This window comes from Phacochoerus africanus, chromosome 11 (genome assembly GCF_016906955.1).
Source record: "Phacochoerus africanus isolate WHEZ1 chromosome 11, ROS_Pafr_v1, whole genome shotgun sequence".
In the NCBI taxonomy this organism is placed as follows: Eukaryota; Metazoa; Chordata; class Mammalia; order Artiodactyla; family Suidae; genus Phacochoerus; species Phacochoerus africanus.
Window position 1 is genome coordinate 25,167,828 of NC_062554.1, and position 24,586 is coordinate 25,192,413.

The 24,586-nt window shown below is 45.3% G+C and overlaps 1 protein-coding gene across 2 annotated transcripts in view; it reads left to right on the forward strand.

Moving 5' to 3' along the window:
• Positions 1-16,040, forward strand: part of FAT3 (FAT atypical cadherin 3) — a 556,180-nt gene extending 540,140 nt beyond the window's left edge. The window contains exons 22-27 of one of the 2 annotated variants that reach the window (XM_047753634.1): positions 4,753-4,906; positions 7,041-7,696; positions 11,217-11,330; positions 13,373-13,432; positions 14,192-14,227; positions 14,875-16,040. In XM_047753634.1, the coding sequence (XP_047609590.1) occupies positions 4,753-4,906; positions 7,041-7,696; positions 11,217-11,330; positions 13,373-13,432; positions 14,192-14,227; positions 14,875-15,503 (1,649 nt within the window). In that variant the 3' untranslated portion in view covers positions 15,504-16,040. The remainder of the gene's footprint in view (positions 1-4,752; positions 4,907-7,040; positions 7,697-11,216; positions 11,331-13,372; positions 13,433-14,191; positions 14,228-14,874) is intronic. The other variant, XM_047753635.1, reaches the window with a different exon arrangement.
• The last annotated feature ends 8,546 nt before the right edge of the window (positions 16,041-24,586 follow it).

The following is a 24,586-nucleotide window of genomic DNA, read 5'->3' on the forward strand; positions in this document are numbered from 1 at the left end:
CGGCAGAGGGTTGTTGTCAAGAATTAAGTGAGCAGGGAAGGTACTTAGCATTTTCCCTCGCACATCATAAGCTGTCGTTCTGGCTAAGTTTCCTTATTTGACGACCTTCTTCCCCAATCCAAGGGGGGAAAAAAAGGTCTGCTCTTTTTAATAAGACTTCGAGAATCTCCACTGAATTTTACTCTTCTTTACATTTACAACGGTGTTAAAATATTATTTGTGATCTCATAATGACGGGCTGTCTTTTGGAATTCTGTTTTCTCTATTTGTGTTTTATACCAACATATGGTAAAGCTTTGGAAGAGCTGAAGCTTTATTGTGCTATTATCTTTATTATTTAATGATTATTTGGCTCCCCGAAGGGATGTCTCATGCTGTCCATCTCATGGCATCTCATTGGTTCCCTGGAGAGTTGTGGGGAGTAGCTACAAGCCCCTCCTTATTCCTTCCTAGTAGTGACTTCTGGCTTACTGACAAGTCCCAATGCCATGATTTGAGAAAGATTTGAGAATCCGAAAGCCTGGATCTGAAGCTCAAGCTCCTCATTTACTTGTTGTATGTACTTAAGACACTAATCTCTCCAACACCCCCATGGATTTGGGGTTAATGGAACCTCTTATTTTTCTTTTGTAGGATTATTGTGATCCTTCCCAGAATGACTGAAAGTGATATTAAACCACTAAAACATTAGATCCCCAGTAGAATGATGGCAGACTTGTTGGTATTATAAAAAAAGATTAATAATGGGGCTCAGGCCAGGATAATGAGATCATAAATAATACTTCCTTAGAACAGGTTAATTTTATCAACAAGCCTCTTTCACAAAGGCTAAATGAGATATATAACTTTTCTTGCTTTTAAAAAAAATCTAGGAGTTACCACTGTGCCCGACTAGTACCCAATGAGAACACAGGTTCAATCCCTGGCCTCGATCAGTGGGTTGCGGATCTGGCATTGCCATGAGCTCTGGTGTAGGTTGCAGAGGCAGCTCGGATCTGGCATTGCTGTGGCTGTGGCGTAGGCTGTCAGCTGCAGCTCTGATTCCACCCCTAGCCTGGGAACTTCCATATACCATATGTGTGTGGCCCTAAAAAAAAAGGCAAAAAAATAGCTAATTACTCTTATCAGTTGCTTTTTCATTTCATCATGTTAGCATAAAACCCCTCAAAATTTAAACTTCTTTTTTTTTTTTTAATTTTTTGGACTGCACCTGCGGTGTATTTAGGTTCCCAGACCAGGAGTCTAATCAGAGCTACAGCTGCCGGCCTACACCACAGCTCACGGCAATGCCGGATCCTTAACCCACTGAGCGAGGCCAGGGATTGAACCCTCGACCTCATGGTTCCTAGTCAGATTCGTTTCCGCTGCACCATGAGGGGAACTCCCTCAAAATTTAAACTTCTAAAGGAAAGATTTCTTCCAAAGGGTCTCTGCTTCCCTTGACCCATGGGTGTGATATCATGAGAACAGATCCTGGAAAGTGTTCTTCGCTCACTGGTAAACAGAGAAATCCAGAGAGTGTAGTGAAGTGTGATTGTTAAAAATACAGTTCACGGAGTTGCCATCGTGGTGCAGTGATTAACGAATCCGACTAGTAACCATGAGGTTGCGGGTTCGATCCCTGGCCTTGCTCAGTGGTTTGAGGATCTGGCGTTGCCATGAGCTGTGGTTTAGATCACAGATGCGGCTCAGATCCCGCATTGCTGTGGCTGTGGTATAGGCCAGTGGCTACAGCTTCCATTAGACCCCTAGCCTGGGAACCTCCGTATGCCGAGGGTGCGGCCCTAAAAAAGACAAAAAGACAAAAAACAAACAAACAAAAATACGATTCAGGATAATACTGAACAACTCAGGACTCTGAGGCTAGAATGCTGGGGTGCAAATCCACACTAGCTTCGTGATGGTGAACAGGTAATCAGCTTCTCTGTGCCCATTTCCTCATCTATAAAATGGGAATAATAATAGGACCTTCCTCACAGGCTTGCTTTGAGAATTAAATGGGTTAATACATGCACGGTGCTTAGAACTGTCCTTGGTCCATCATACGTGTCACGTGTCATCCACTGTGATCACCGTTATCTTCAAAATGCGTGGCTGGTTTTCGCAGACGTAGAACAGGGCTTTTTGGTCGTGAAGGGTTTGTAGTGATCTCTGTGCCAAGAGATGGTGTTTTTCTGTCATTGTATCCATCCCCAGTGCTTATTCCAAGGGAGTGTTGGTAAACCAACTCTCTAAAAATAAAAGCCCTGATCTGCAGTGTTTACTGATTTCTGTGGTGTAAATACTCCCAGCCTGGCTGGCGTCAGGCTACCTGTGGTTTACTAACCATCTGCCAACACTCCACAGTCAGTGCCCCCGACCCTGGATGAGCTGGCTCCAGCACACCACTGCCAGTGGCTTAGGCAGTCAGTGAATAGGTTAATCAGTCAGGCTGGCGGCTGCCTCAGGTAGCACTAGATAGCCCGAAAAAGATAATGGAAATGACAAAATGCAGAAGGCGAAGGCGTGGGAGTAAAATAGGGCACTAGAGGTAGTGCCTCATTTTAAATTCTGATTTTCCAAGGCACAGAGACACCAAATCAAAGAAGTCAAGCCCATGACTCTCATTAGAATCCAGTTTCCATGGTAGGGATTCAAATGGCCCTTTTTTCCAGACAGTCCCCCACCCCCTACCCCTCCTTGACCCCCAACTACATCTGCTATAGTTTTATTTGAGAAATGGCCAGTAGCTTGTCACATGGGAGCTGGAGAGGGGGGAGTTTTCCCTGCGCTGACCCACCTGGCCTTAGACTCCCCTTCCTGGCTGCCCTCCCTCTGCATTGCATCTTTGAAGCCTTTCTCCCATATATTTTTGTGCAGTTACTTAAAATTATTTTAAAGCTGAAGAATAATGAAGTGACATAGTGGCAGTGGCTCAGCGGGTTAAGGATCCGATATTGTCATTGCTATGAATTGGGTTGCTGCTGTGGTGCAGGTTTGATCCCTGGCCCAAGAACTTCCACGTGCCACAAAACCCCAAGCCAACAAACCAAAAAAGTGCATATAGTAAAATGTACAGTTTGGTGAATTTCCTCAAACTGGATACTCATATAATCAGCCTCTAGATGCTGAGTCAGCACAAGCAAAGACCTAGGACCCCTCATGCCCTCTCGCAGGCTGTAGACCACCCAGTGTAACCTCCATCTTTGCAGACTGCAGCACTGTGCTTGTCCCGCCCCTCCCTCTAGTCTAAAAAAGAATCTAATTCATCCTCACAAGTCACTCTACCTCTAAAAAGCATGGCATCCTGGCTAAGGACTAGACAGGTGACATAAAAAAGCATTTCTCCCAGTGTCAATTGCTTTCAGCAACCCCCACTTTCTATTTAGTGAGCAACTTCCCAAATTAGAAAAAAAATTACCCCAAGGCGGTAGCATAATTTGAAGCCAGCAGACCTCAGACTGTTGCATCCTGCACAAAGATTTCAGGCCAGCTGTCTCTACTGTTTTCATCAACAATGGCCTTACAAGTTCACTCCCTGGTGTTTTGTTGGTGTTGCACTCACCAGTATCCTGTCTCTCTCTGAGCCTCAATTTCTATCCTTCTGCAGTTCTTAGTGCCAGGGAGGCTGGGCCTACACAGTCCCTTCCTCTCGGGAATGTAGAGTCTTTCTTGCCTCTTCCACCTGACTCCCGAAAATGAGTCTTTCTCTCCAAACCTATGAGCGCCCACACACAATCACCATATCCTCCTACACACGAGAGTTCACTGGAGTGAGGATTCAGTAAAAAGTACAAGAGAGCCTATGCAATTTCAATCTGTAGATTATTAACTATCTTATACGTGTGGACATCAACCTACAGCACACCAACACCAGTCGCTGACCACTTGGGGAGCAGAGATTAGCCCAAGAGCCCTTCAAATAGGAGTGAAGAAGGTTATTTATGAATTAAAGTAAATATCATGTGCCTGTTGGATGCTGAGACCCACAAATACCCTTCTTCTATCACCATCCCTGACCTCACTCAGTGGGTTAAGGATCCAGTGTTGCCGTGAGATGTGGTGTAGGTCGCAGACGAAGCTCGGATCTGGCGTGGCTATGGCTGTGGCGTAGGCCGGCAGCTACAGCTCCGATTAGACAACTAGCCTGGGAACCTCCAGCTACAGCTCCGATGAGACCCCTAGCCTGGGAACCTCCATATGCCATGGGTGCGGCCCTAAAAGGAAAAAAGATGAAAAAAAAATGTAACACAGCGGAAATTGCTTAAAATTCCATACACAAATTAATTATCATAGAGGTGTAAAGACTGAGTAAGAATATATCCAGCTATGCACGGTCTCCCAACATTGACCTCTTAGAAAATGCCTTCTCAGGAAGCTACTGCAGAATGAGCTCTCTGATGAGATGAGCATGGTACCTCTGATAAACTCCTATGTGGAAACACCCTGCCTTTTCCAGTATGTTGTACGGCGAGGAAAGCATCTTCCTCCCCATCCTGGTCTCTGATCTTGGGATCTGATCTCTTCTCTGGGCATCTCATACCATTTTCAGTAGCATCCGTGTATGTGGTTATTTAGGTGAATTTCTGTGGACAAGCAGGGACTCCAAACTTGGCATTTTTGTGGCAAGATGTGTTCCAAGTTCAAAATAACTTTTCTAATCATCTTTGGAATTTGGGCCCTGCCCCAAATTTGGCTCAGGGGAATTAGAAGGACATGTTATGGCCGAGTATCAGCAGCATCCATGGCTCACGAGCTCCTCTGTTTCCCCAGGTTACCAGTGTACTTGTCTCTCCCAGTTCACCGGAAGAAACTGTGAATCAGAGATCACAGCCTGCTTCCCAAACCCCTGCCGGAATGGAGGCTCCTGTGATCCCATAGGAAACACTTTCATCTGCAACTGCAAAGCTGGGCTCACTGGAGTCACGTGAGTGAGATTGTGCATTTAGTTTTTTCTACGCTGCTTCTTGTTGCTAAGAGCTGGGGGTTAAGTATCTGGCATTGTCACTGCTGTGGCTCAGGTTTGGTCCCTGGCCCAGGAACTTCCATACACCGTGGGTATGGAGGGAAAAGAAAAAGAAAAAAAGAAAAAAACTAACTGGGGTAAAATATTCACCACTAATAGGATAGACAAAAGGTTAATATCTTTATATAAAGAGTTCTTATAAGTAACTAAAATATTAACAGAGATTATCTCTGGTTAGTGGGGTGATGGGTAAATTATATAATTTGCTTTCTACTTCTCTATATTGTCAAAAATATATATAATTACCATATGTTCTGGAGTCAGGAAAAACATTCATTTGAAGAAAGTCATCTATGACCCCTGATATTTTCAGGATATTTCTGAGGCAGACATATTATCCATTTCCTCAGAATTCATTAACTGGACTCTACTGCCTAGCGTTTTATGATCATTCGGAGAAACTAAAGCTTACCTTTCCTTTGCAAATCTTTTTTCCCCCAAGAATGAGGGAAATTAAAGTGTTAGCCAAATGGAAAGAGAATGTTTTAAGTTCTTAGTGAAACGCCACTTTCATCCATCCTTGATGGTTTTAGAAGTGTATATATATGTAATCTCAAGCAAAGTGATATTCTAATTACAGATCAGTCTTACGTATTCATTAAAGCAAATCTCCTGAGGACTTTCCCAGGAAATACTTAGCCGACTTTGAACCGTTGGATGTAATTTAAAGTAATAAAGTTGCATTTATTTTTAAATACTCTGTGATTCTGACTAATTTCCAACTGACCTGCCCTCAATCTGTTCAAATCAGGGACGTTTGACTACATTTTAAAAGGTGGATTACCAAAAGATATAGTTGATCAGGCCTTTTAAAATGAACAAATCAGAACAATTGCCTAAGTAGAGGACAGTGAAGAGGAAAAATCTATGTTCTTAAGTAATAGTCAAATAAAAAAGAGTAGGGCCTACATATTTGCCTTATAATTATCCCCCACGCAAGTCATGGACTGCTTTAAAGAGAATAAATTGATTTTTCATTAGAGTGCTTTAATCATTTTTTCCTGGTACTCTACATTAGCATTAGCCTTTAACATACGCCTAGAATCTGGAAGACACAGTTGCTATGTAACCCTCTACCCACTGCCTACATATGCCCTGTTACCCTGCTTCCCAGAGAGACCTAAAATCAGCATATCCATTACAGAGTGTCAGAACCAAAAACCTTCCTCCTGGGAGGCTTTTCTCCAGGGAGACTCTGTATAGGGTATCTAGGTTCAAAGCCTTTTTTTTTTTTTTTTTGGCTTTTTAGGGCTGCACTCGTGGCATATGGAGGTTCCCACTCTAGGGGTCACATTGGAGCTGTAGCTGCCGGCCTACGCTCACCACAATGCCGGATCCTTAACCCACTGAGCAAGGCCAGGCACCGAACCTGTGTTTTCATGGACGCTAGTCAGATTCGTTAACCGCTGAGCCACGACGGGAACTCCGAGGTTCACGGCTCTTTATCTGCAGTTTTACAATCCCCAAAGCTCTAAGAGCTCAAAAGATTGAGGATAAATTCATAGCAAACTCATCTGGTGGCAAACCCGGCCAGACCCATTCTGAGGCTATTCCCAGCCTTAATTTTTTCTCATTTGGTGTGAATATGCATATGTTTCACTGTAGAAACACTGGTCTATTTGACGATGGGTCCTATACCAGCACCAGTTCCCCAGGGTGGTGTGGGTATGTACATAAAGAAAGATATTACTGTATGGTGTCATTTTCTAAAATTGCAAGATGTTGCATTCTGAAATGCACCTGGCCCCGCGGATTGGGAGACCAGCATGTCCAGCAGCATCCGTGATTCTTTCTGGTTTTGTTCCTTCTCTCCCGCGGCAGCCTTTACCCTCCCGCGGCCGGGTAGGGTCAGACTATCTGGCAGAGACTGCCTTGGGAGAAATCCCTTAGTACATGAGGATGACTGGGGACCAAGGGCGGGCACATAAACATCACTGCACAATCGAGCGCCAGGATGCAAGCCTGCATCCGTTGGTCCCCGGTGTCCCTTGGTCCTGGTGCTTGAGAGGGGGCTTCTGTGTGTTTTGTCATGAAGGTGTGAAGAGGACGTCAACGAGTGTGACCGGGAGGAGTGTGAGAACGGCGGCGCCTGCGTGAACGTATTTGGCTCCTTCCTCTGCAACTGCACGCCGGGCTACGTGGGCCAGTACTGCGGGCTGCGCCCCGTCGTGGTGCCCAACATCCAGGCCGGCCACTCCTACGTGGGGAAGGAGGAGCTCATTGGCATCGCCGTGGTCCTCTTCGTCATCTTCGTGCTCATCGTCCTCTTCATCGTCTTCCGCAAGAAGGTCTTCCGCAAGAACTACTCCCGCAACAACATCACGCTGGTGCAGGACCCCGCCACGGCCGCCCTGCTCAACAAGAGCAACGGCATCCCTTTCCGGAACCTTCGGGGCGGTGGCGACGGCCGCAACGTCTACCAGGAGGTGGGGCCCCCGCAGGTCCCCGTGCGCCCCATGGCCTACACCCCGTGCTTCCAGAGCGACTCCAGGAGCAACCTGGATAAGATCGTGGACGGGCTGGGCGGTGAACACCAGGAGATGACCACGTTTCACCCCGAGTCCCCGCGCATCCTGACAGCCCGGCGGGGTGTGGTCGTGTGCAGTGTGGCCCCCAACCTCCCCGCCGTGTCCCCCTGCCGCTCCGACTGCGATTCCATCCGGAAGAATGGCTGGGATGCCGGAACTGAAAGTGAGTCGGAAGCAGTGATGCATGATTGGTTTTTTTCCCACCGAATGTACCCGAAGGAAATTCGGGAAGGGAGAGGGCTCCCCGCAGGCACAGAGCTCTCCTTATGACATGTCCTGGCACTGAATGGTCACACCAGCCCTGAAACATGACTCTGGTTCTTATTCGCATTTACAGATGGGGAAAATGAGGCTCCGAAAACATACATAAAATGCCCAAGGTCAAGGTCACACTGCTAGTTAAGAGGCAGCTGATACTCCAGTGCAGGGCTGTCAGCCTCTAAAATTCGTTCTCTTCTTATAATAGTGCAGCATCCACAGTAAAACAAGCAGTGTAGTAACATATGTGATACACAGGCAGTGTGTGTGCTCTGGGAGGTCAGAAGAGAGCATTTCTAGTCTTAGGGGGAGCAGAAGGACATTTGAGTTGGACCACGGTGGATTAAAGGTTCTGGAAAAGGAGGGCATTCCACAGTAGAGGGACCCACGTGATCAGAAGAAAAGTAGGTCCTTCCGTTTGGCTGGCATGCATTGTCCAGGAAACAAGAAGGTGAACCACAAGCAGAAAGAGGGGTCCAGACCAGATTCTAGGCTTTCTCTCTTCTTTTGGCCTCATGCAGCAGAATTCTAGGCAAAGGGAAGAGCCGCAAGTGCAAAGGCCCTGGGGTGGGGAAGACTTGGGCATGCTGAAGAACATAGGCAAGCTCAGTGTAGTTGGAGCTTGGTGAGCAACGGGAGAACAGATACATTTTAACAGCAACACAAGTGCAGATTTTTAAGCAGGAAAATAGCACGATCTAATTTACATTTTTTAAAGATAGCTCTAACTGATGCATGGAGAAGAGACTACACAGAACCAAAGAGGGAAGAAAGCAGACAGACCAGTTGGCCTGTATGAACATCTCACTGAGAGATGGTGATTGTTTTCCCTGCCCTTATATCCGTCAGGATGAAACTAAGGCAAGCTCTGCTGTATCCTATGACTTGTCATCAGGCCTAATGGCTTTATATTTGAGCAGCAATGACACCCTGGGTAGCAAGAGTTTCCAAAGGCCGAAGTTACAGTATTATGATATATATCTGGGTTGAGGGTGGTAGGGGGGCCAGTTTCAAATGGAGCTGGAAAGCATACGCAGCCAAGGAGATGAAGGGTGTCTCCACGGAAGGAGGGGCCATCCCTCCTGGTCCCTTTAAGCATAAGTAGGATTTGGGTAGGAAACTACTGGAGGGGACCTTCTGGAAACAGGAAGCACCTCCGTTAGTGTAGGGGACACACAAGGGGGTTACCTGAGGCATGTTTAGGAGGAAGATGAGGCTGGAGGTGAAAGTTTAGACACCAACTGCATGCAGGGGGCTTGAATCTAGGAAGAGTCTGAGCTCCCTGAGGGAATTAGAGCAGTGAGAAGATGGTCAGTCTGGGCCTCCGAAAGAATTTTGGAGCCCCCTGTATGCGGGAGGTGGGCAGAGGGGCGGGGCTGGGAAGGGAAACAAACATTTGCCAACAAAGAGAGCAAGGAAAGCGGCCAAAAGGGTAGCAGAGCAGACGCCATGACTATCAAGAAGATCAGCAGGATTGAGCACCATAAAACCATCAAGGAGGATACAGTCTTAAAAAGAAAAATCTTGCGCTTCATGCCTACAAGTGCCTTAGTGATCTCAAGACTGTCTCCGAGAGCCCTCAAGACAGAGTACAAGGGTGAAGGACAGGAGATGTGGTGACAAACAGAGGCAGCAGATGAACAGGAAAAGCCATCCCTGCTGTGTGCTGGATCAGCTCCTTAAATCCCCACAGCACCCAGGATGGGTACTAAGTGGGAGAGTAGATGAGTGAAATGACGTGTCTAAGAGCAGTAACTAGGAAAAGGAGGGTTCGAAGCTGGTGCATCAGGATCCAAAGTCTGAGCTTTTACCAATACCACTCTTGGGACTTTTGGCCTCTGGGAGGAGGGAAGCGGCTGGGGGAGGGGGGAGTCTCCTGATGATGGGAGAGCCTCTAGTCTGTTCCAGCGACGCCCTAACCAAGCTGTCTGCTTGATATCCATCTGCTGACTCCGCCTTTCTGCTGACTCTGCCTTTAAGTAGACAGGCTTATACTTCAAGTCCTGGCCCTTAGATTTTAGCCATAAACACATCCCCTCTCAAATAATCTGTAGTGTTAGACATTGCTACAGCCTTGTCAACCCCCTAACTAGAAGGGCACTTTTGTATTTATCAGTGCAAAAGAGAGGGGTTTGAAGAAATGGAGATAGAAGTTTTGTACACAGCCCTTTAGTCACCAGGATCATTTGGCATTTCCTTCCTTGTGTTCAGGGCTTATCGGGGGCCACACCTGTGCTTTTCCAAGGCATGTCATGTTTTCCACAGTGTGGCTGTTGGCAGGTGAATTTCTCCTTGGTGTCTCTCTCCCCTTGTATCAGTTGTTTTATCCAACTCATCATTTTGCTGTGGCTTCAGGATCTGAGGGCAGAGGCAGAGCCACAGTGCCTGCCACCAGCATCACCCTTTGCGGGTGAAACAGCAATTTCTCTAGTCACGAAGAAAAGTCGCTCTTCCTTTAATCGCCAGGCACGTCTCTTCATGCCATCAGGTTCCGTGATGATTTGAAGCTGTTCCTGGTGATCAGTTCCCTCCACCCGCTTCGTAATGTGACAGCTTTATTTCCAGAATCTACCTCAGGCCAAAACTCACATGTCCTCCCAAAGCGTTGTTGAGTTTTAATCGAATGTGTTTCCCTCTTTGTTAAGCAAGGCAGAGCTAGCTGGTGAGACAGTCTCTGGGTGACTAATTCATTCTTCACTTGACAACTTCAAGATACGGGTTGTTTTTATTGCTTCCTTTAGTCCATCAAATAAGAGTGTAGACCTGAAGTGTGTGTATGCGTGTGTGTGTGTGTGTGTGTGTGTGTGTTATTTTGGCTGCCTTCGTAGGGCAAAGAAGGAAGAAGTGTGTCACTAAGAGCACATCCACTGACTGCCCTCCTGCCCGAGTGCCGAATGCTGTCATTTCCAACAATGATGTGACACTGCCCCCTACAAGGCAAAGCTGAGAACTCCACTGGCTCCAATCATTCCCTAGAGATGGAAGTTTGGATAAGTGTAATGGCATTCCTGCCTATAAAATATTTGTACTCCTATTTTAAAAGTAATCTCATTTAACCTGGTGTTGACACCACATCGGTTCATGCAAATGGTTTAAATTAACTCTGAATGGCACAGAGCGACCCAGCCACTTCATCCTTGTTTCCCTCTTCACTTGGTCACTTCCCTTTGAGGAGGGAACGGCGACTTTTGGCTGTCAGCTGTTTGGAAGCTCATTTACCACGGGTTAAGGGTTTCGAATCCATAATGTAAATCACTTGATTGACAGACCTTTGCCCCCGATGGCACAATCAATTTTCTATTGTGCGGCTAAATTATTTTCTCTAAGCAAATGAAAACGCCCTGAGAAGTGAACTCTGACAGGGGCTGGAAATATGCACAAGGTAACCGGTGTCATTTCTGCTTTCTCTCTGGCTGTCCATGAAGACAAAGGGGTTGATGACCCGGGAGAAGTGACCTGCTTTGCAGGCAGTAATAAAGGCAGCAACTCGGAAGTACAGTCCCTGAGCTCCTTCCAGTCGGATTCTGGCGATGACAATGGTAAGAAGTCATCAGATGTGTCCCCCTAGGTGGGCTGTGTTTTCTGCGCTGGTGGTCACTGGTTGAGAGGAAGGCGATGGGGCCCGTTTTGTTTCCTGACCCGATCTTGGGCTTCTGCGCATGCTCACAGCTTTTCGGTGCCCCCGCCCCATTGGTGCCTGGCTTGGCTGGAAAAGCAAAGCGCTTATGGCGCTGCCGCTGTGAGCAGGCGCAGGGATCTGTATCAGAGGCGGAGGAGGTGCCCCCAGACCTCCAGGAATGCATCCTCTTTGATTTGCCTCAGGATAGAACTACCTCATCCCAAAGGATCCGCTCTCGCAAACAGCGTGATTTATTCCCTTTTTGTATTTTAACTAAGAACAACCTCTTCACTCTTCGATATACATTCAACTTCCCCATCATTGGAAATTAATTCACAAGCAAGACTCCCTTTCCACAGAAACTTCTTCCCCACAGAAGTGTCTTCATTCGGTTGAGTCCCCCTTATAATCATTTGAGGCCAGGGGCCTTTGGAGAATCTATTAGATACGTCGGATTAGCTCCTTGGAAAAATGTCCCTACCCTAGAAATGTTGCCTACAGTTCACGTGGTTCTTGAACCTCACGGACACTCCAGAGCTGCTGCCTCTACCTCTTGTGAACCCATGTTTATGGAGAGGGCACCCATGCTTTTCTGAGCTGAGGAACCAGCTTTGGAGGATGGATAGGTCTCCCCAGGGCAAGGGAGGGGAGTAGAAATGGTCATAAAACAGTGAGAACTTACCACATGGTGGTAAACCAAGGATAATTTCAAGCAATTATCCATAGAGACAAGCAGACTTACTTTAGTCTATACCTCATGTCATTTTCCCATTTATACATTGGTAAATGGGAATTGGTAGAGTTGAAGTATTGATTAACATATGTAATCATTCAACCCAGAAGGCTTTGCTGAGTTCCTCCTGAATGCTGAATCCTTTGCTGGGTGTTTTTTACCCAGAAGTACAAAATGAGCAGGACCTAGTCTTTGCCCTCTAGGTAAATATAGGAAGAGGTGAGCCCCAGGCCATAGAAGCAGTCATGGAAGTAAAGTGTCTCCTTCCCCCATCACCATCCCCAAATCTCTTTTGCTTCCTCTCTCAGTGGAGGCAGTGAAACCTCATTTTACCTGACGGCTGGACTTCTGAGATTGCAGGCCTTCGGATCTGTTTGCCTCGGTGTTTGCTCCCTTCCTTATCCCCAGCCAGAAGAAAAGCTCTTGCTGGTTTGCATTTTATACAGAAGCACCCAAGAACATAGTGTTTCCAGCACTGAAGCCTGGCTGACTGTTCCAACAGGCTCTGCTTGGCCACACGCTTGGGCTTCCAGGCTTAGCATTCTGGCTTGGTCCTGACTAAAGCAAGCTTCCTAAAGTGTTAGGAATTTTCAGCCAATTCATTTGGAGCCTGATCACGTCTCCAGAAGCTACGGGTATTGGGTGCTAAAGGCAATCCCCGTGGGCCCAGAAATTTCCTTCCTAGACTCTTGAGTATGTCAGAGGCCAAATGCCGACTCCTATCTACATGTCACGGGTGGGAGCTGGGCCTCGGGTTGGTCTAGGCCATGGGTGGCGTCATGTGAGTGTGAAACCATCAGTCGTGTAAAGGTAATCCTTCATCACTGGCATTTGGCTCAGGACAGCATGGCTGACCAACAAGTAATTATCCCTGGAAACAGCCAGGGCTTCCTGGGAGAGCCGTTGGGAGTTACTATTGAGAAATTAGCATGAGCTTATGAGCCTCTGCCTTCCTAGATTGATTTCACGGGGCCGTGAGGTATGAAATATGACCCTGCAATTCCTGCCGGTCATGCCTTTCAGGAGGACTGGTCCCTGATTCATTGCTGTCCCTAGAAAGAAGTGTCCCCTAGAGTCCAATGGATGAACATGGGAAGCTTTGTGTGTTTGCGTGCTGTGCCTTTGTAGTTGCCATTGATGTTGTTAAGACAAGTGAACGTACGTTTAAAATACAAACTAACCTGAAGCTGTCCTTCCCCTCCCTCCTGTCTTCTTTTCCTGGCCACAAGCATCCATAGTGACTGTCATTCAGCTTGTCAACAATGTAGTTGACACTATAGAGAATGAAGGTATTTACTGTTTTCTTCTGTAGAATTTCTCTGTGCGAAGTTACCCTTTTGGAAATATTGCTTTCTTGTTACTTTGAACTGGGGGTGATTTTATTTTATTTACTATTTTATCTTTATTGAAGAATACCTGTACAATATTATATTTTCAGGCGTACAACATAGGAGTCACAATTTTTGAAGGTTATACTCCACTTATAGTTATTATAAACTATTGCCTATATTCTTTCTGCTTTAAGGTATATCCTTGTAGCTTATTTAGTTTATGAACTTGGAGTGATTTTAATTAGCTGCCAACAAGAGGGGGCGGTCAATAGGTGGTTTCCAGTGAGACGCTGAATGTCTCTGGATTGGAGTGAATTTTACAATTTTGAAAACAAAATTCAGTTTATAATTTTTTTCACTGTGTGAGGTACACTTTTTATAAAATCCCTTCCAGGAGAAGAGTACCCATTTAGTTGGAAGCCAGAGTAATACTAAATTCATTCTTACATTCAACATGTATTGATTGAGCACCTACTGTGAGCTGGGACTATTTAAGAAATCATTCCAAACTATAGTATTATGGGGATTGATTTCAATCAGGTAGCTTTTATTAGTGATTTAACACTAATCAGGCCTAGTAGAGACTGGATTTATCTTTTCGTAAATAAAAATGGGGAGAAATAGGAGCACTGTTTGCAAGTCATCTAAAATGTTCTGTTGTATCCTCTTCACATGGCTCGGAATATCTGTTTTACTTCTCACTTTGTATTTAAACAGTGTCTGTCATGGATCAAGGACAGAACTACAACCGAGGTGACTGCCATGCCCCCGGCATCACATGTTTCTTATGTGTTTGGAATTGCTGAATTTGTTCTTACCCTGTTCCTCTCCCTCCATCCTTTCTGAGTTTCTTTGACCTGAATTTTGCATGTTCCAGGCATCCTGTGTGCTTGGTACTGGAGGTGAAAGCCCTGCCAGCGTCCCTCCCCCAGCCTCTCCCCTGCTCAGCCATTCATCCATGTGTGCACACATCTCCCTGCCTCCTGGTCCACCTCGGCTGATGCATCTCCCTCTTCAAGCATGCTGCCTGCCTGGCTCTGCACTTAGCCTATGGCTAGGAAGAGGGAATGGAGGGGAGAGGGTTCTAGAACTGTTTCCTCGCATGCCCTCCCTGGCCATTGTTTCCATCATGGCTGAGTGGGAGAAGCTGCAACAACTAGACACGCTGCACAGAACTGCCCTCACCTTCAACTCTCCAAGCCAGAGCATGGCTGGCCCCTGAGACCCTTGTTCAAAGCATGCAGCGGACCCTGGCTTCCTAGGGTCTCCCGGATGTTAGCGTCTTCCTGTTAATTCTGAAGAACTGCATGTCAGGTTCCTTGCCTGCTCCTTTCCGAGCCCTGCCCGGAACTCCGTTCTGGAGGAAACTAACCAACGCGACTTGTCTCTTTCTCTCACAGCCTATCACTGGGACACCTCTGACTGGATGCCAGGGGCCCGCCTGTCGGACATAGAAGAGGTGCCCAACTATGAAAACCAGGAGGGAGGCTCTGCGCACCAGGGCAGCACGCGGGAGCTGGAGAGCGATTACTACCTGGGCGGCTACGACATCGACAGCGAGTACCCACCCCCCCACGAAGAGGAGTTCCTGAGTCAGGACCAGCTGCCCCCGCCCCTGCCAGAGGACTTCCCGGACCAGTACGAGGCCCTGCCGCCCTCCCAGCCCGTCTCGCTGGCCAGCACCCTGAGCCCAGACTGCCGGAGAAGGCCCCAGTTCCATCCCAGCCAGTACCTGCCTCCTCACCCCTTCCCCAACGAATCGGATTTGGTGGGCCCGCCCGCCGCCTGTGAATTCAGTACTTTTGCCATGAGCATGAACCAGGGCACAGAGGCGGCAGCAGCGGGCCCGGCAGACAGTGGGTCTCTCGCCTTGCACAATTCCAGAGGCACATCGTCCTCGGATGTGTCAGCCAGCTGCGGCTTTGACGACTCCGAGGTAGCCATGAGTGACTATGAGAGCGTCGGGGAGCTCAGCCTCGCCAGCCTTCACATTCCCTTTGTAGAGACCCAGCACCAGACCCAAGTGTAGAGGACGCTCCTCCGCTGCTGCGCGCTGTTCGTTACGGAAACCCGGAGGGAGACTGGCAGCCCTCGCAGCATCTTCGCGGAGGGTCCTGTGTTGAGCGCAGCATCTTCGCCGAGGATCCCGTCTTGAGCGAGCGAGGAAGGCGGTCTTCTCCGCAGGGAACTTCTCATACTGTCTCAAGCAAGCTCGACTCCAGTTGGGTGACGAAGAAAGGCTCAGAAATTGTTTCTGAGAGGTGACCGATCACTCTGGCGGTGCGTCTCTGCGTTCATGACGGAGAACACGCACCAAGTTTTTAAAGGGGGAAAAACAGTTCCACCAAGTTATGCAGTCCATCGTGTATGGCTTTGCGCAGTATTGTGCCCTGGAAAGTGTTACAGCTTCGGTCCATGCAGTATTAATAGCTGGCAACAAGCAGAGGCATTGTTGCCTGTAATTTTGAGCCAATGGTGGGGGGGGGGGATGAAAATAGTACTTATGATTGTTGGAAAAGTTAGTCTCTTAGGCAAAAGAAAAGAGGAACGAATATTATTACAAATAAGAAAATGGGCTGAAGCCTTTAAAATCACCTTTAAAAAATAAATAAGCTGCCCAACTTCCAGCTATAAAATTAGGTTTGGGTAACATGTTTAGTATGCTCAGTTATTTTTGTTTGTGTTAAGCATCCAATATAATATAGTTGGGTTTTATGATCTTTGAGAAAGATATCGGTGGAGAGGAGTACATGAGGGTATTTGGGTTCTGATTCATAGGCTGGAGAGAAGGTGTAGGTTGTGCAAACATTTGATAGAATGTGATTATCTGTCTTTGTGTTTTCCAGTAAATATTCTTGGCTGTAACTACACTTTTCACCTTGCTACAGAAATTGGCCTTTGTCCTGAGAATCAGGAAATAAAAAGACCAAAAATTTTTTAAAAAGGAATATTTTGGTATATTGTTCTCTAGAATGAGAGATATTGAAAGGTGTAAGCAGAAGTCACAAATTCAGGGGAAAAAAAGAAAATATTATACTCAAAGTTTTCTGCTAGATAATCACAGTTCTTGATAATGCAGGTAAAAGGTACATGTTATTTTAAATTGGCAGCATCATCATTATAAATGCAATTACATGTTTAAAAAGGGGAAGAGAGTAGATTAGTTCTTGTGTATAAATTATAATAGTGTGTGTGTGTGTGTGTGTGTGTCTGGGCCTATGTACAAATACGTGCTTGCACTCAATAAGGCTGCTCTTGAGGAAAGGTGACATGAAGGTTTTAGGATATGGACTCTGTTAGAAATCCTGCCAGCGAGGCCAACCTTCCAGTTTCTCTGATCGTAATGATATTAGAGAAACTCCGAACGCCATATTTTATTCCGGTTCAGTTAACTTTATTTTGGTACTGCCATTTATAGTAACTTGAAGCAAAAACCGTGCTTTTTTAGCAAAAGAAAAACACTATTTTGTTATAGTTTTACCAAACTAAACTTATTTGAAAAATGTGTCAAGTTCCATCACACCTTGGGGTTCTCCTCTCATCCGACCTGCGGGCTTTGGCCTTGAGTTTCCAAAATTGACAGGAGAATCATCCCACTGGAAATACAATAATCCAGTACTCGAAGCCTAAAGGTGACGAATTGAGTGACTTTCCTCTTTTGCTTCAACCAGATCATGGCTGCGTGCACAGCGGCCGTGGTAAAGAAATGCATATTTGCACTATCTGCATATGAGCAAATCTCTGTGTCCACAGTTTCTGATGACATATGGCATTGGTGTGTCAACTGTTCTGTCCTCAATCTATGTATCATCCACTCAGACATATTTTTAATTGTTTCAGTTGTGTTTAATCCACTTCTTTGTAGGAGTCAGTGTTTCCAAAGATTGTGGTTAAAAAAAATTTCCTTTCCATTCCCAAGCTTCCTGAGTACATGCATACACTTCACAGATTTTTTTCAGTTTTTCTCCTCTTCCTCTCTCTTAGTCAGACCTACTCACAGAAGCATTATCCGCACTGTGGTCTTGAAATAAATGAATTTCACTAAGGCTGCTTTGGAGAATAAAGTCTTTGGTATTTTTCTTATGTAAGAAACCCATTTGCAAGAATCACGGAGAAAATGACAAACTAATGGTCTAGAATAGAATCGTGGTGACACTTTCGATAATGCAGTGACAAGAAAAACAATCCAAATAAAACCAACACTTCATGTCTTGCCCCCAGGAAATATTAGAAGGAGATTAATGCCGATGAGTCACTCCTGCTTACTCGGCGTCCCCTCCAGGCAGAGTGCCTGACCGACACAGTAATGAAGAAATAAATAGATCCTCATGTGCTGGTGAAATCACCCAAGAAAATTGTGCCCACTCTTGGCTCTGACCTATATAAAAGACCTCTTTCTTCAGGATAACTTCCCCTGAGTTTCTGCAGGGTAGCTCTACAGCTAAATGTATGCCAGACAAGCATGTGTTAGTTAGATCTTGATTTATTACCTTTAAACACGTGGTATCTTTTTGAGTTTCAGATAATTAGATTTCCCTGTAGGTTCCAAGATGGTTTACACTCAGGCCAAGATGGAACTAGGTGGGGTAACCACTGATTCAAGAGCTGGAAGGCTCCTTAAGGTCTTCTGGTCCAATTCCCTTATTTTATAAAAGTGGAAAAATACCCAGAGAGAGGAAGAGACTTGCCAGAGCTCACACAGGAAGTTAAGTAGCCGAACAGGATCGATAAGCCATCCACTTGGCCAATATTCTTTCTGTATAACATTGGTCCCCACGAAACTGCCTGCCCCATGGAATGTGCCCATTTCTGCTGGACCTTCTGACCACCCACCATTCCTGCTTGGAATATGCTAGAAGAGAGAACTCTTGGAGAGTATTTCTCTGGAAGCCTCACGGTCTTAGGTTTACTGGCAGCCTCCTAGGAAGGGTGCAGTCATCGAATTCACACATTTCTTTGGACATCTATCCAAACTGCTTCTGCCAAATGAATGTTTTCTAAAATAAGGGTGGAATGATAATTACAGAATAGAATTCAGACAAATCAGAAAATAGAGTGAACCCTGATTATCATATTACCTACCAGGTGCATTTTTTTTCCCCCTCCATATCAGCCCTGGTATTTATTCCTACCCCCTCCACCGTGATGAACCACGTGGGAAATATTTAAGCCAATTAGTGTCTTTCCCTTTTTTTCTAACATATATGTGCTACCTCTGGAAGCCATTTTCCATAGCCTGTCGTAGGCACTTTACCTGTATTGCACACATTCTGATTAGGTTGAAAGTAGCTGGACAAGTGATGTTTGTCATACAGTAAGCAGAAGCTATGGGGCTTTAAGAGATGAATTACAGTGGGTATTTCATTTATTTACTTTCTTCTATAAATATTTTGCTGCTGAGTTTCATTCTTTGCCAGCTCTCCAAGTACTCATATCCTACCAGTTCATGAAATGCCACTGTAGAAGACATTAATACGGACAAGGTCGAGTCTATGGATTGGAGTGTTACCCTGTCAGACCATCAGGGTGAAGGCCTGGAAAGAAAATTGATGATGCATTCCTGGATCTTACCTGGAACCACACTGGGGAATCGCCAGCACAGTCTGGAAAAAAGCAAGGAAAATATTATTGGCCAACTCCTGTGTGTTTCTCACCCCCACTCCGCCCGCTGCCCCCATTAATGCTGAGTCTGCATAATCAATGTCAGGGGGATCGAGAGAAGAGATTAGCAAAAAATCAGTCATTTAGGATGCAGAAAACACTTTCATGGGAAATAATTCAGGAAGATCTGATGCTCATTTTGCATGAGTTGCCAGATAATTGTCTCGTCTCTTCACTCCATTGCCCTCCCAGTGCAGAGATATTGCTAAAGTGGTTAGGCTTTTGTGTTTATGTTTTTAGCTTCAAACCACGAGAAATGGAGATTTGAAGAGGCATGTCTCAGCGTCATCGTTTTGTGTGGTCTGTGAGAAGGCGGTTATGTGTTTTTGCTGGGTTTTGTCCTGCAATGTTTAACTGCACATTATTCTGGTGGAAATCCACAATGTCTTTAAGCTGCTGGTTGTATAATTCTAGGGTTTAAAGTCACCATTTGTGGATTTGGCATCAGTGAATATTTAGCCAGCTGGCTAAGGGATAGGAAAAGAATAAGATTTTCTTTCCTTATGTAATAATGAAAAGCAATAATTACAAATATGTAATATTACACAAAGGCCATAATTAGTCTCTTCCAGTGTTTAGGATGCACTAGAGGATCGTAGAGTCATTTGGAGCGTGTTTGGACCCATTAGTATGTACTGTGGTACCCTTCCGGCAAACAAATACCTGAATTGCTACTATTTAACAATTTTATGAGCCCATACTACTGCATTTCGGGAAGTGACAAATGTGTTCAAATGTGTTCAGAAATGGAAGCAGTTCTTTTTTAAGCACTGTATCAGAGAGACTGTCTTGTAAATTTACCTGTTACAAACAGGCTGGTTTGTAAAAGATGTATGTTTTGGTGTTTAAAATGTTTATAAAATTGTATATAATGGTTTCAATTTTCCAGGCTTTTGTAGATACTGTATTTGATGCCTATCAGGATGCTTTAATTTGGGGGGTCGAATATAATTCTCAGTCATCCATTGCTGTTGGTCTGCAAACTTTTGAGGTAACGACACACACACACACACATATGCACGCACACAAGCACACACACACACAGGATTTTAGATTTGAAAATGATGTTTCTTAATCATTTCAAACTGTACTGTAACCTTCCTTTGGTTTTACTGTTTTCATTGAACATTCTCGATTTCCAAGAAAATGTTTTTATTGACATTTTAAAAAACGAGTGTGTTTTGTCCAGGTATTGAGTACATGATTTTTATGTCATTTCTGATTCAGAATGAAGTGTATCATTTCTCCACACACGTGTGTTCACCTAATCTTGCACACACATCATGCACCAAATCTTATGCAAAGGGGAAGCTAACACTTAAAGTGACTCTTGTCCCTTACGGAAATGGATTTTTTCTGCATATATTGCTGTTGGCAGTATTCAGTCTTGTGTTTTTTTTTTTTCCTAAAAAAATGAAAGGAAATCAAAAAACAAACAATAAAAAAGGACAGCCAAAAAAAAAAAAACCAACAATGTACAGGTTTGTAACTGCCAAAATTTGATGGTTAAAACAAGTTTTCGAGTAAAAAGAAAAAAAAAATGAAACCAGCAATTGTGTTGACTCTTTTTAAGTGTTGCCTTTTCTTTATCAGTTTATTGCTCACATAGCACTTAGATTTGTAGGGATGGTGGGTTTCTTTTCAGAAACTTCTTACCTCCAGAAAGGCTTCCATTGGCTCTGGGACACCTGTGTTGCTTAGATGGCTTCTTGCTGGTCACATCCCTGTAAGGTTTTTTTTTCTGAGAAGAGTGAAAACAGTGCTGAAGGTTTGGACAAATAAGGGTCATAACTTATTACAGAAATCTTTCATAAACACCCTTCCTCCAGCACACCTCTTCCTAAACCAACAAACAAACAAATCAATCCAAAAGTTTAGGGCACAATGAACACTTGAGTTTTCCTCCAAAGAGCTCTAGAAATTTTTCTATAGAGAATGAAAATCAAAATATATACAGAAGATGAGAGGGTAGGATAAATTGATCCTTTTTGCTTTGTTGTTGTTGTTTTTTTTTTTTTTGTCTTTTTGTCTTTTTAGGGCCACACTCGTGGCACATGGAAGTTCCCAGGCTAGGGATCGAATCAGAGCTGTGGCTGCCAGCCTACACCACAGCCACAGCAACGTGGGATCCCACCCACATCTGCGACCTACACCACAGCTCACGGCAACGCCAGATCCTCAACCCACTGAGCAAGGCCAGGGATCAAACCCATAGCTTCATGGTTCCTAGTCCGATTCATTTCTGCTGCGCCACAAGGGGAGCTCCCTTTTTTTTTGCTTGTTTTTATTTTTGGTTTTCTTGGGCTTCTTCCTTCCTCCCTTGATTGATTAATTGATTGAATCAGTTGATTTACCATATAATGTTACTTTCAGATATATAGCAAAGTGATTCAGAGCTATATATGTATATATCTGTGTGTGTATATATACATATATATATATAAACTTTTTAGATTTTTTCCCCTTAGATGTTTTTACCAAATATTGAGTAAAATTTGCTGTGCTATACAGTAGGTCTTTGTTGGTTATCTATTTTTTATATATGGTCTGTATCTGTTCATCTCAGACAAACAAAGCTTACCAAAGAGGAAAGTGGGGAAGGGATGAATGAGAAGGTTGAGTTTAACAAACTGATCTTTCAAAGGAGCCATATTAGAAGAAGTTAGCTTGAGACCAAGGAGGGCTCCAGAAGGGGAGGGACCCCCTCTGCCTAGCCTTGGTGGGGGAGGGCCAGGGCCTGCCTAGAGAACTTACCCTATCTGAGCCCCAGCTGCAAAGAGGCCCCCCTCTTCAGGCCCTGGGCTGCCCGGGGAGTTTGCCCGAAGCAAAACTCCACCTGCCCCACCCTGACCAGGATCCTGGAGCCCCTCTCTGGGGAATGGCCTCAGGCTTAGCATTCAAACTCCCCTTGCTGAGAGTTCCCATTGAAGCTCGGTGGTTAAAGGACCCAACTAGGAACCAGGAGGGCTCGGGTTCAATCCCTGGCCCTGCTCAATGGGTTAAGGATCCGATTGGACCCATAGCCTGGGAACCTCCATATGCCAAGGGTGAGGCCCTAAAAGGACAAAAACAAAAAACAAAAAACAAATTCTCCTTGCTGGAAACTGTGTGGACAGAGTTAAGTGCGGTTACTTGTCCATTACTAGGCGGGTAAATGTTTACTCGAATAAAAGAGGGGGAGCGCCAATTTGTTGCACTTGCCAGTTTTCATGGTATAAACACTGTGTGATGCCTGGTTTGTTTGTTTGTTTTTCCCCTTTCTTTCTTTCCTTTTTTTTTTTTTTTTTTTTTTTTGTGCAGCTGAGGCAAGTGGAAATTCCCAGGCCAAGGATAGAACCCCTACCACAGCAATAACCAGAGTCACAGCAGTGAAGAGTCAGAATTCTTAACTCACTGAGCCACAGGGAAATCCAATTAATTAATTACTATTATTTTTAATGGCCAGGGATGGAATCCAGGCCAAAACACCAGATTCCTTAACCCACTGTGCAGGGCCAGGGATCGAACCCAAACCTCTGCCATGACCCCGATGCTGCATTCAGATTCTTAACAAGATGTGCCACTGTGGGAACTTGGTTTCAAACTACCAAGGTAAGCAGTTCCCCATCTAAGAACCCAACAATTATCCAGGAGGATGCAGGTTTGATCCCTGGCCTTACTCACTGGGTTAAGGATCTGGTGTTGCCACAAGCTTCAGCATAAGTCACAGATGCCCCTTGGATCTGGCATTGGTGTAGCTATGGTGTAGACCGGCAGCTGCAGCTCCAGGTACAATGTGACCCTTAGCCTGGGAACTTCCATATGCCACAGGTATGCCCTAAACAACAACAACAATGAAAATTAAAATAAAAAACAGTTGTTCCCGTCATGGCTCAGAGGAAACGAATCTGATTAGGAACCATGAGGTTGCAGGTTTGATCCCTAGCCTCACTTGGTGGGTTAAGGATCCGGCATTGCTGTGGCTCTGGCGTAGGCCGGCAGCTGTAGCTCTGATTAGACCTCTAGTCTGGGAACCTCCATATGCCACAGATGTGGCCCTAAAAAGCAAAAATAAATAAATAAATAAATAAATACAAATTTAAAAAGAAATTTAGAATAAAATAAAATAAAAAAACAAACTACCAAGGTCGTAATACACATTCCCAGTGGTCTAGCAGTGGGCTCTGGAAAACCATTATGAACAAATGCCAGCAGACCACTGGCTCCCCATCCAGACCAGGAGCTACTTGAGAGCAGAGTGGAATCTCACTGTCTTTGTTTCCCAGGTTCCCAGTAAAATTCTCAGCCTCACTAAACATTTTTGATTGAAAAAGTAATCAATGATGTCTCCAGCTAAATCCCCTTGATTTTATAAATCCTTCCTCACCTTGGCGAATTTAGTAACTGCAGTGAGAAGGATTCTAAGAGAGGCGAGTGTTGAGAAGGCTCGAGGTCTCCTTCCTTTCATCCCAACAGCACAGCGATGTGTTCATGAATCGAGCACCAGGAGAGGGTTCCTGTCCCTGTTGCTCCCATGGCCACTCATAGCAGGAAGAGAGGTGTTTAAATCTCCATCCATACCTCCAAAATGGTAGTGCCATACAGAGACGTCAATTAAGAAATAACATTGGGGGGGTTCCTGTCGTGGCTCAGTGGTTAACAAATCTGACTAGGAACCATGAGGTTTCAGGTTCGATCCCTGGCCTCGCTCAGTGGGTTAAGGATCCAGCGTTGCCATGAGCTGTGGTGTAGTTTGCAGACACAGCTCAGATCCTGTGTTGCTGTGGCTCTGGCGTAGGCCGGTGGCTACAACTCCGATTGGACCCCTTGCCTGGGAACCTCCATATGCTTCCGGTGCCACCCTAGAAAAGACTAAATAATAATAATAATAATAACATTGGGGAGTTCGCAGCAGAAGCAAATCTGACTAATATCCATGAGGACATAGGTTCAATCCCAGGCCTTGATCAGTGGATTAAGGATCCAGCATTGCCATGAGTTGTGGTGTAGGTCGAAGATGCAGCTCGGGTCCTGTGTTGCTGTGGCTATGGTGTAGGCCAGCAGCTACAGTTCCAATTTGACCTCTGGCCTGGGAACCGCTGTATGCCGTGGGTGTGCCCCTGAAAAGAGACAAAAAAAGAGAGAGAGAAGTCAGGAGGCTCTTGCCTTGGTCTATCTGAACTAAGTCAGGGGTAGAGAAGAGGAGGCAGCTTTGAAGCAGATTTGGCTGCAGCTCCAATTCCACCCCCAGCCTGGGAACTTCCATGTGCCGCAACTGGGGTCCAAATGGGGAGAGAGGAAAAGATTTTTTACGTTGATCTTCATTCTCCTCTGGTTCTCTGAAATAAAAGGGCTAGTTCTTAGCTCAGAAACAGGTCTTTATGGAAAGGTCACTTCCTTTTTCTGTTCCTGGGTCAAGGCTCCCCAAGACCACTCTCAGGTTCAGTGATTCCCCAGGACAGCTCAGGACTC